General features: G+C 30.1%; 1 protein-coding gene across 1 annotated transcript; it reads left to right on the plus strand.

Moving 5' to 3' along the window:
* Window positions 1-7,901: 7,901 nt before the first annotated feature.
* IPT5 (isopentenyltransferase 5) lies at window positions 7,902-9,691 on the plus strand. The gene is made up of 2 exons (XM_068640335.2): window positions 7,902-8,133; window positions 8,486-9,691. Exon 2 carries the CDS (start codon window positions 8,500-8,502, stop codon window positions 9,484-9,486), a length of 987 nt encoding a protein of 328 aa, XP_068496436.1. The 5' UTR covers window positions 7,902-8,133; window positions 8,486-8,499; the 3' UTR covers window positions 9,487-9,691.
* The last annotated feature ends 2,330 nt before the right edge of the window (window positions 9,692-12,021 follow it).

Below are 12,021 nucleotides of genomic sequence, written 5' to 3' on the forward strand. Positions count from 1 at the left end.
CATGCACCGAAGAAATTAGTTAGAACCATGAGAATGAACTAAGAAACCAAAGTTTAAAATAAGAAAGACTCCAATCATGCATTCAAGTAACATGAACTATTAAAACCTTGGTAGGTAATTAGATATCAATATAAAAATCATTTAACAATAATAGAAACTTATTTAGAAACCAAAAAAATTTTAGTTTCTAAAATGGTCTCTAATTTAGTCACTATAGCAACTAATTGTTTTTTGTCTCTAAAATTAGTTTATATTTCATGATTTTCTTGTACTGGAAGTTTCCCCTTTCTCTTCGAAGTTTGTGTCCTTTTATAGGTTTTTCTGCTTCGAAAATCTTGGGAAAATATTATAGTTTAGATTTTTTTAACTGTTTCAAACTTTTTCTATTTTGCAAAAAAAATGTTTCCAATTTTGTTTTTGAGATATTGTAGATTTTATTCTCCCCCTTCTCATCAGATTGTTATCTATTTTGATTTAAAAAACAATTTGAACTTTTGCATATTTGACCCATTTGTAAAGGTAGACATTTTCTTCAAACTAATTTAAAAAATAGAAAAAATCATTAAGGCCCAAATAAACTCAATTATACAAATCTAAATTAAAACAATGGATTTATTTATTATTATATATCAATAATCTATAATTAAAGCTATTGAGGGTGAATAAATATATGGTCATCAGATTCATTTAAAAAAACAAAATTTAGAGATATTTTTATTTATATTTATTCTTAATTTTTTAAAATTGAAATAAATAGTAAAATATATTTTGTATCATATTAGTTTTCTTCTTATTAGTATTACAATTATTTTTTCATCAATTATCTCTACCATAGTTACACTAAAAACATTATTAAATATCAATTATTTTAGTGACGGAAAAATAATTAATTATTATATAGGGTTAAGTTAGATACTATTTTATAAACTAAAAAAAATTACTGGTATTTAAAATAATTTATATTATTAATAAAAATTTATAGAATAGTTTCTAAATTGCTATCTAACATTAGTTACTAAGGTTGTATATACTAACTACTTTAGATTCTAACTTAATCTTTAATTTAATTAATGACTAATTTATATCTAAAGTTGTTAGTAACTAATGGAGATCGCACATTAACTAGATATGATGACAATTCATTGTATATAAGTGGATGTAAATCTCACCTCATGAGCCGGTTTTATGGAAGTTGAGTTAAACTTAAAGTTCACTTTGTAATAATAACTAATATTAAAAATCAATCTAGAAATTATAAATTTTTATTAATGATAGCAACTATTTTAAATACTAAATAATTTTTCAATTTATAAAATATTATCTAATTTTATCAATTTATTTTTTAGGAAATTGAAAATATTTTATGATAAAATACGTTGTTCGGATAAATAATTTTAAAAGAAATTTAAATTCTATAATTTTATTAGACTAATTGAATTACTTCAAATTAATGCATTTTAAATTCTTTTTAAAATATCTTCATAGTTTGGGTTAACTTGGACCTAAAAATTTTGTTGTAGTGAAAATTTCAATGTTTTCACAGATTGAATATGTTGCAATGATGATTGAAATAATTCAATTTAACGAGTATATATAATTATTTAACTAGTATATATAATTATTAAAAATTATACGCAATTTAAAAAAATGTTATTCCTTTAGCTTGTCCGATTTTGAGGAAAAAGAGATTTAGTTTTAATATGTCATTACTTCACCATGAATTTTATTTAACTTCAAATAGAAAGCTCTATTGTATGTTTAAAGTCACTAAGAAGAAAAAAAAAAGGGTAAGTAATTTGACATGTCAAATCATTGATAATTAGGGGAACACTGACATATCATGTGGGCAAATTCTCTTAAACATTTCAACCTCACGTGGTCTTTCTACTCTCTTCTTACTTCATGCAAGAACATATCTCCACATGATACCTATAAGTAGTCCTTCCATGTTTTTCTCACTAATCACTTCTTTTTTTAATAATATTGAAATAAAATTTATCAATAATGATTACTGTGTATATGCACAGATTTGATACCATAATACATGTCCTGTTAATAAGCATATAACTCAATATTCTCATTGTTTTCCTATTCTTTTCTTTGAACGTGAAAAATATTTAAAAATATAAATTTAAATAAATTGAAAGGTCAAATTACCTGAACATCTATAATTATTACCATAATCTTTTCAAAAAACTTGTTAGAACACAAATATCATTTAATAATTTAAAGATTCTGAGATTCATTTAATAAAACCTTAGTTATTCTAAAGAGATACATTAAGGTGAACTCCTACATTTGATATTTTTTTTATCAACAATAAAATAAAATAAATGCGAACCACTTCAGGAATGCTTCAACCCTTATACAAAATATATAAAAAACAACTTTTAACCTAAAACTACCAAACTAACCAATCCAAAACACGAATCTTTAATATTAACTCTTTAATATGGAACTCCTACCTTTGATATTAACTCTTTTACCTTTGATATTAACTCTTTTATTAAAATATTTTCTTCAACCATGTAAAATAAGTAGTAGTATTAAAAAGGAAATAATTTACAAATATGTACGTGAAATAGATCAAGAAAGTATAAGGTAAAAATTAATATAAATCTTCATATCCTTTCTTACTTTTTGTTAAGATTTAGTAGAAATCTCTTTTATCTTCTTTTAGTTGGTTTAAACTCTTTTATTCCATTGCTGTTTATTAGAATTGATATCGTTGAAGATAAGTCGTGAATTTAACCTGGACTCCATTAATCAGTATGGTCATAATTGCTTTATTGATGACCCAACGTATTTGTATGTTTGAACTATAGAGAACTTTTGTTTTGTTTTCTTTTTTGAAGAAAGAACTGGAATAGTTTATATCATAATTATTGGACAGAAAAATGTAGAAACCTACCTTTTTTTACGGAGGTTCATGCTTGCTACTATTGAACCATATCAGGACTCTGGCTCTCTGATCCACCATCCAAGAACTCATTCAATCCTCATGAGTAGTATATGTCACTTCTGAAGAAATAAAATAAAGGATAAAGATGAATTAATGCGCCGTCAAAAGCACAATTTTCCTTATCAAATTCTACATTTGGAATGGCGTGAAATCAGTGTAACGTGAGACATGTTCATCCTCTTTTCCTAATTTATATTCTGTACGATAGTACGAGGTTATAACCTACACCACGTGCCTATTTTTGTTTTTGCTTTTTTTTACTTCTTATTAGGGCTTGTGATGACTTATAATTGTTAATATTATTGTTCATCATTGCCATTCATGTGTTGATGTCGACTAGTTTCAGTTTCTGACATGTTTTTTTTATGGTGTGTGGCAAACTTTATTTGGCCAAGAAAAAGAAGAGATGGAGAAAAGTTACAGATGAAAAATATGTTTGATCTGATAAAAATGCTATGGAGAAAATATGAGTTTTACACTTTTTTTAGTGAAATACACTGGAAATAATTATATGATTGACATTTTCTAGCAATTTATTTTCTGATAGTTTTTAATCATAAAAAATAATTAAATATTAAAAGCATTTTCTGTTAGTGATGAATTTTAATTTAAAAAAAATTAAAAGCATTTTCCTCAATCTATTTTAAGTATACTAAAACAATTTGTTCTGATTTACAAAATGAAATCAATTTTTAATATTTTGTAGAGCGCAAGTTCAAACACATGTCTTGTCTTTTAGATTTTATATGCTTTCATTAACAATATGGTTTTTTAATTCATTATTATTCTGCCTATCTCTTTATGATAATTTTCAATCCTCATCTTTTAAAAAATAGATTACTTTTACGTTCAAGACGAATATTGTGATTTTGATGAATAACAAACTTATGTACGATCCTCATGGACATTAATGTGAGAAAAAAAAATCATGAAATTATACAAGTTTTCAGCTTAGAGATTAATGACTCGTTGAATAATTTCTATCCTCGGTCACTTTGTTCGGAGGAAGAAGAAATTTTCACTTAAATGCATATTTCAGTTATTATTATTTTAAAAAATTTATCATTCAATTTTTTTTTGGTATATTTTACTATCAATGTTTTGAACTTTCATAAAAACCAAACTTTTGTTTTCAATTTTATGAAACGGTGTCGTTTTTATGATATATTGCTAAAATTTAAAAATTCAGTAAAATATGTAAAATTAAAATGTTCAAGAATAAATGTGGAAAAACAATTAATGATAAATTTTCAAAAGTAATGATATTTTTTTTTATAAAAACTTTCATATTAGGCATCATTATGCAACTTGACATTTCAACAACACCTCAGGTAACAACAATCGTCATCACATGAAAAAAATATTATTAAAAAAAATACAAAAATATGAAAACTAGACCAAAATACATATGTTAACAAAAACGATATATAGGTAGACTATACCTACTCATAAAAAATTCTAAGAAACTAGATAGAAGCCTATTATACAATGAAATGATTTTCTATGAATAAATCCTAAATTAGTCAACTTATCAGCACACACATTCTATTCACAAAAAATATGAAAAAACCCTAAACCTGATTTTCACACAGTAATTAAGACAAGTATTTCATCGATTACGAAGCATTCACAGAATCAGAATATTAATCCTAGCAATAAACACAATACAAACAAACCAATGCATAATTACATTCAAGTCAGACATTAGTAAGTCTCATCTTTTGAGTTTTCTCTAAAGCAAAAACATGTATAACTTCATAAAACTCAGCAACCATAGCAGTCTGAACTTCAAGAAATAAAGAGCAAACACCAATAAATTTCATCATACTCCCACGGAAAATACCTCCACAAGTAGCAAAACCATGAAGAGGACGAAAAACTTTACCACTATGAGTATTAATACAAAAAAAAAACTTAATCACGTTAAAATCCAACATATAATTATTTATTGAAGTTTTACACAAATTTCTCACCAGACAAGTTAAATATTTTATTAAGCATGCATCTAATTACACCTAATTAGAAATTTCCATTCAGGAATATATTAAATAATGGTATAGGAATATTTTTAATCAATGTAAGTTTAACCAAAGCCAAGGTAACTTTAGCTTATTTACTATTATAAATATATAGCAAACTTTAAAAGTAAATTGAAACCTTCAACTATCATAAATTATATAACATTTATTGTGAATAAGTTAAATTAATCATTTATGAAGTGAAAAAATTGTTGTAATATGTTAACTAAGTGTTATAAATATCATTGAAATTTTTTGTCATAGTGATTAAAGTGTTTTTTTAAATTTCATATTTCCCGTATTCTAGTTGGATTTTAAATCATATGACTTATATGAGGTTGATTCATTAAAGTTGGGTAGCGTTGGTCTGACAATCTCTTTGCTAAATTGGTAGGTATGTGATCTAATAGAAGTTTATTGTCAGGTAGTTATGTATAAGGGTTGGACCATCCCTGAAGTGGTTCCTATTTATTTATTTATTTTTATTGTCGATAAAAAAATTATAACAGTCTTTTTTTTTTGTTTTTTTTAATACAATATTGATGTGCTTAGTTAATTACTTTTATAAATTTGAACATATGGAGTGGGTGGATCCCCTCTCTATTTACTAGATTTTTCTCAATTTAAAGTATGGATGAAACTTTTTGAAAAACATATTTTCCATAAAAAAAAAACACATGTTTCATTAAAATTAAAATTTTAAAAAAATCTAAAACAAGATTAGTATATACTTGAAGTTGCTTAGCATGTTAGTATAGTTTGGAATCAAATAATGTAAATTAGCATATTTTCTTAATGAAATCAAAATTCAATAAAAAATCAATTAAATATACTATGAACAAATGGTGCACAAATTCACAATTTGTTGTAGGAATTTTAATTTATTATCTTCTTCCATGAACTATCCGCGATTGTAATTGTACATATATGCATCTTACTTATATATGTCTGTTTGATTTGTCATTTGTAATTACTATATTTTTTTACATCGGCTTTTAATAATTTCAAAAAATAATTAAAATTAAGTAATTACTCTATTTTTTCATATCGGCTTTTAACTTAAAATGATAATTAAAATAAAGAAGCTATAATTCTACTCTGTTTTTATTAAAATACTATTAATCTAATAATATATCAGAGACTCGACTAACCAAAATTTACTCGAATAAAATCTATTATATGTTTTCTTACTAAAGTTTTAATGCAATAGAGTTTAATAGACTTAGTATTTATAAAATTACTTGTTTAGCGAAATATACTTTTGATGAATTATTCCAATAAAAAATTAGGAAAACTTGTCATCAAACAGTCAACGGAATATATTGTCATGTCAAAAATCAACTTAATGAAACATAACAGAAAAAGTAATGTTGAAACACCAGCTAATATTGCGGGAAAAATTGTTGTATACACATGATATATAAGCCACATTTCAAGAAGATTCATTACTTAAAGAAAATACAAAGTGTTTGAGAATATTATTTTTTGATTGTGGGATCCAGTTAATTGAGCACAATTAATTTACTCTATTGGGTTAAATTCGATTTTCCAATTACGTCAATATCAAATCTAAATCTTAAATTCAATATAATTAATTGAAATTCATATTCATTTAATTATATATAAGTGATTTAGATATATATAGTTTGCATCGATTTTAAATTTAAATTAGATCACATTATATACACATATTTAATCTATTTAATTTAGATGGAATCAACATTAAAATCGAAATTATTACATGTAATAAATTTAAATTAAATTTTATTTAGGATATGAGTGTTTGACTATTCTAATTAATTTCCCCTTCTTTTATCTGTATGTGTTATTTTCCTGACTGCTTAATGTGTTTTTGTTTATAAGCATTTTCTGTATTTTTTTTTATTATGTGAGTATTTTTTTTATCGGTAATAACAATTAAATATATAATACAGAAAACAATAATCAGATACTAGCACAAAATTCCGACCTAACACTCTTGATCGCTAATCTTACAAGAAAAATCTAACAGCACATCAAACGATCAAACTCACATTCTAAGGATTCCAAACACCAACTAGAAAAGGGAAACAGAGCAGAATGTGAATTTGCAGAAATTCAAGACCAAACCTTAGCTTGTATCAAAACGCACACTTCAGACATGTCGGTCACCACTGTTGAAAGCTATAAAATTCTTGTGATTCTTCAACATCAGTCGGTTTCTGTATGCAGAGAAACTTTTTCACAGCCTTGAGTTTGGTAGGTAATGATAGGTCCTTGGTGGTGGTGTTTATGTACAACCAAATGTCTGCGCTAAGGTTTTTTAATCTCTTACACACCCTTGGCAGCTTTTCTTGGCCGTTTTTCTTTGTTCACTTCTAAGACTTTTGGTTTAATCAGTAAAAAAGTAAAATTGTGATATTAGCACTCCGATTGAGGGAAAGGGCTGTTTATAAATTATGATGAATATTAAGAGCAATATGAAACATTAAAGAATTAAAATGTTAATTTATAAAGCAAAATGAATATTTATTTTCTGAGAAATGAATAATTAAAGGCGTAGAAAAAGCTAATAGAAAAAAGCTTATAGATACATGATTTGTTTTTCTTTTTGGTTGCTTTGCTTGGGTCCGGCTCTGTGGACCAGGAGTGAGTGAGTTTACGCATGAAGGTTCCAACACTCATACTAAAACTAATACTAATAGTGCTCTTTACGTGTTCATTTACCAACTCATTAACTTCTTATCTCCTATGAATTATAAATAGAAAATCATAATTGATAACTCTTGACTTATATATAGTAGTTTCTGATGTGATGGATTTAAAAATAAATATTTGTAATAAAAAATAAATTTATAATTAAATGATATAAAAAAATATTTTAATAGTAGTGGTGGGTCATATTCAACGTTATAAATAGCAGGGCATTCATTTCAAATGTCAGAAAATCTACTCACTAATCCATCCATCCATCGCTCCCCCAAACAAACCTTCTATTCTAATTCTATTCAACCTCCTTCACACAACAACACCCTCCTATTCCTCCCACACCATTTCATATTCAACATACCAAAATCACCAGCTACTCTTCCTCCTCCTTCACTAAGCTGTGTGCACAACACTGCTCCTTTACACTCATTTTTTCCACCGCTCGCCGCGTCTTTGACACTGACGGTACGTACTCTTACCGTGGTCCATCTAAATTTGATTTGGATTACTGTAAATTTTTATTTCTTTTCATTTTTAGTATATACCTTCGTTACTTTGCTTGTCCCCTGCTTTAACCACTCTGTTTCTGAACTTAACATCTTTCATTTCCTCCTTAATAGTATTCCCTTAATTATATCCTTTCAGACAAAGCTCCTAGTTTTCATACATATAAGTTTAATTGCGTTAGTTATCCATTTGGTTGGGTTAAATTGAAAAAGAATTGTGGTAACAAATTGTTTATAAATTAATGGTAGTATGAGGTGTTATGGATTACGCGAAGTGAATTAAAAAGGAAAGGTTTGGTCAACTGTTGCAGGTTGTGATTAAAAAATGAAGATCTCAATATCAGCCTGTGCCTGCAAGCAAGAGCTGCCCCTAGTAAGTTTCCAAAAGGGACTAATGATGGAGTCGTTGTTTCCTCATCGGAGTAAGGACAAGGTGGTCGTGATAATGGGGGCCACGGGTACCGGCAAGACGAAGTTGGCCATAGACCTGGCAAAACACTTCATACCAGCGGAGATAGTAAACTCCGACAAAATGCAAGTGTACAAGGGCCTCGACATCACCACGAACAAGGTCACCGAAGAAGAGTGTGATGGGGTCCCACATCACCTGCTTGGCACTGTTGACCCTAATATAAATTTCAGTGCCAGCGACTTCTGTCGCCACGCGACTTCCGCAATCGATTCCATTGTGGAAAGGAATGGCTTACCCATCATTGCTGGAGGCTCCAATTCTTACTTGGATGCGCTCGTGAATCACCACGCGGAGTTTAGGTTAAGGTACCAGTGCTGTTTCCTCTGGGTTGACGTGTCTCTCCCCGTGCTCCATTCCTCTCTTCAGGCACGTGTGGACCGCATGATCGACGCCGGTCAAGTCAACGAGGTTCGCGACTTCTTCGATCCTCGCGCCGATTACACCAGAGGGATCCGAAGGGCCATTGGGGTGCCCGAATTCGACGACTTCCTACGCGCTGAAGCTTCTGGAACCGAGGACGAGACAACCACAAAGAGGCTTCTGGAGGCTGCCATTGCCAGGATCAAGATCAACAACTGCACGCTCGCCAGCCGTCAGATTCAAAAAATTCACCGCCTCCACGGGTTGTGGAAACGGAGCATGCATCGCCTCGACGCCACTGAGGTTTTTCTCCGCTCCCACGACGTCTGGCACGACCACGTTCTCGCTAAGAGCTTGCTCATCCTCCACAATTTCCTTTACGGGGAAAAGAAAACGCACGTCCCCGCCGGAATCGTGTCCCCGAAAGACGTAATTGCGGCTGTTTCTTCGCCGTCGGTAGCAATGGCAGCAACCCATTAGGGAGAGGAAGTGAGAATCTATACACAAAAGGCCTCACCATTATTTATGTATATATTTCAGGTCATGTCATTCGTAGTAGTAAATGTTTTACTATATGTGGTGTAGCATCATGGGCCGGGCTTTCGTCTCATTGATTTACGTCTAAAGTTAAAAGAGTTTGTAGAATTGAGCCCGACTGTGTTAATAAGCAAATCGTCTTTCGATATTGATATTTAATAACATTAATGATATATCAACTCAATAATTAACTTTTATTATTAAAGAATGCCATTCTATAGAAAAGGAATTGGGGATATTTGTTAGTATATATTAGATAACACACAAGCAGAAGATATATGACTAAACCGAGTGTTTTATTTGAGTTCAGGTCGTTCATACTTTTTTTTAACACTATATAATATATATTCTGTTTAACTTCTTGACAGGTTATATTGAAATATGAATGTATTTCTTTAATTGGAGGGTTCTTTAATCTTTAGGGTTACATCAGTATCAAGAATACTTAAGTGTATTCTGTATAAATTAATTAAATATGTTGCTAATGGAGCATAGCATATACGATCCTAGCTCTGTTGGCTAACGTTGTGGACCTACAGTATAACCGTTGCACTCGGGAAATGCTTGTTAAATTAGATACTGATGTGACGGAATTATATATTTTTTTATTTTGGCGCATAAACTATGATCTTCTTACTGCACACAAATTGTGCCAGGCACTGGCTCTGTGATTAATAATAATCATTAGGAGAAAAGTCTGAAGAAAAAACCTAGGTCGATAAGCTGCTGTCACTATCAATGTTAAAAAAACAATAATGCATTACAAGTCTTCTTTTTTTCTAATTCTGTTGTGTCCAGTTGATAGTAAATTTTGGTTGAAAAGTGTATATAGCATGACAAGAAACAGTTGACGAGTGTACCCCTCGATTCTGTCGTAGTACATAGCCTGAAAATTCTAGCAAGTTGCGCTATCTTTTCTGCATTGAAAATCTCGTTACTAGTTGGTGACTGTAGCTCCGATTCTGTAATAGTTGAAAGTTTGTGATATTGAAGAAAAAAAAATAGTTTTAAAACAAATTTGAAGCAAGTTTTGTTTTTATCCGGGGAGAAAGTGACACTGTTGGAAGGAGGAGAGAGAATAAGTTAATGGGAAAGAAGTGAAGCATACTGTAAGAGATCGAAGGCACTGAGTGTGAGTCAACAGTTCACATTGACTCTGAAGGAAGTTAAGTAACTGAATTAAGTCAAAGTTATGGGTTTTTTAATCTGAGGCAATGATGTGGAAGTGAAAACTTGGAGTTGGAAGTAGCAATATGTAGTAGTGATGAGAAGCAACTGGGAGGCGTGGAAGAAGGTTTGAAGTGGATGTGGTGTGGGGTAACTGTAAACTAGTATGAAAAGTTGAAGATGTTAAAGATGAAAGAAGAAAGATGAATGGGTTTTATTCTAATTAACTTTTAGGTGGCGTTCCGTACTGATAGTTTGTGGTGCGCCTGGACTGTGCATCAAGGAGAGGATGATGGATTTGAAACTAGGGGTATTTGGTGGGTCCAATTTAAAAGGTTGAATTTGATCACAGTTAGTGATTGATGTGTGATGAGAAGGGGAGTATAAGTCCCATGCCCCACTACTGCTAGTGGGGGCCCTAGAAGAGAATGGCGTTTTGGTAGGACACTTTTTCCTATTTAAAAAAATAATACATTTATATTCTATTTCTTTTTTTATAAATCATATTATTATTATTTTTAATTATAAACTTACCTACAAAAAAGTTTTGAAATTATATTTTTGTTTTCGGTTTTCTCCTGATCTAGGATTGGATTTGGGGTTGGAGTTGGCTAAACTCTGCCTCCTTCCCACCATGAAAATGTCATTCTAACATGTACTCCACTATGTACATTTATTAATATAAATATAACAGGGATATGTCCGTTTCATCCACTTAATGCATTCTCAATCACCGTCTATTCAAGATCCAGCGGGTGAGGGAGCCCAACCCAGCGCAAGAAACACCAACACATGATTTTATTCAATTCAACCTACTTCTTTTCCTACATCTGCCTTCTCATCATTTTCAACCATTCCTCGCAACTTCATACATACACAAACTTTTCCAATTCAACCATACTTATCATCTTTTTTCATAATATAAAAAACACCTTAACGGCTCAACACACAACTTTCTCCGACTATAAAATTAACCAAACAATTACCCACCATATTCTTATGCTAAGTGTTTATTGGGGGAATCTAGAAAAAGAGACAAAAGGTTAGAAAATAAAAAGGTGAGGGCAATACTCTTGAATAACCCCTGTGTCTTCTTCATCTCACATGATTCCAACCAATATATAACACACAGCTCGCCTTTATACTCCCACTCACCACCCCATATTTTTAAAGTTAAAGTGGACCCATATTAAGGGCATATTTAAAAAAAAAAATACATCCTTTGTTCTTAAGCACTTTTGCTTTTAATTCCCCTACCTCCCCTTTGGAGTATAGAGAATTTTACAAATATTTGCTTGTACTAAATCTGGG

Source organism: Phaseolus vulgaris, chromosome 6 (genome assembly GCF_051622355.1).
Source record: "Phaseolus vulgaris cultivar YP4 chromosome 6, ASM5162235v1, whole genome shotgun sequence".
NCBI classification, from domain to species: domain Eukaryota; kingdom Viridiplantae; phylum Streptophyta; class Magnoliopsida; order Fabales; family Fabaceae; genus Phaseolus; species Phaseolus vulgaris.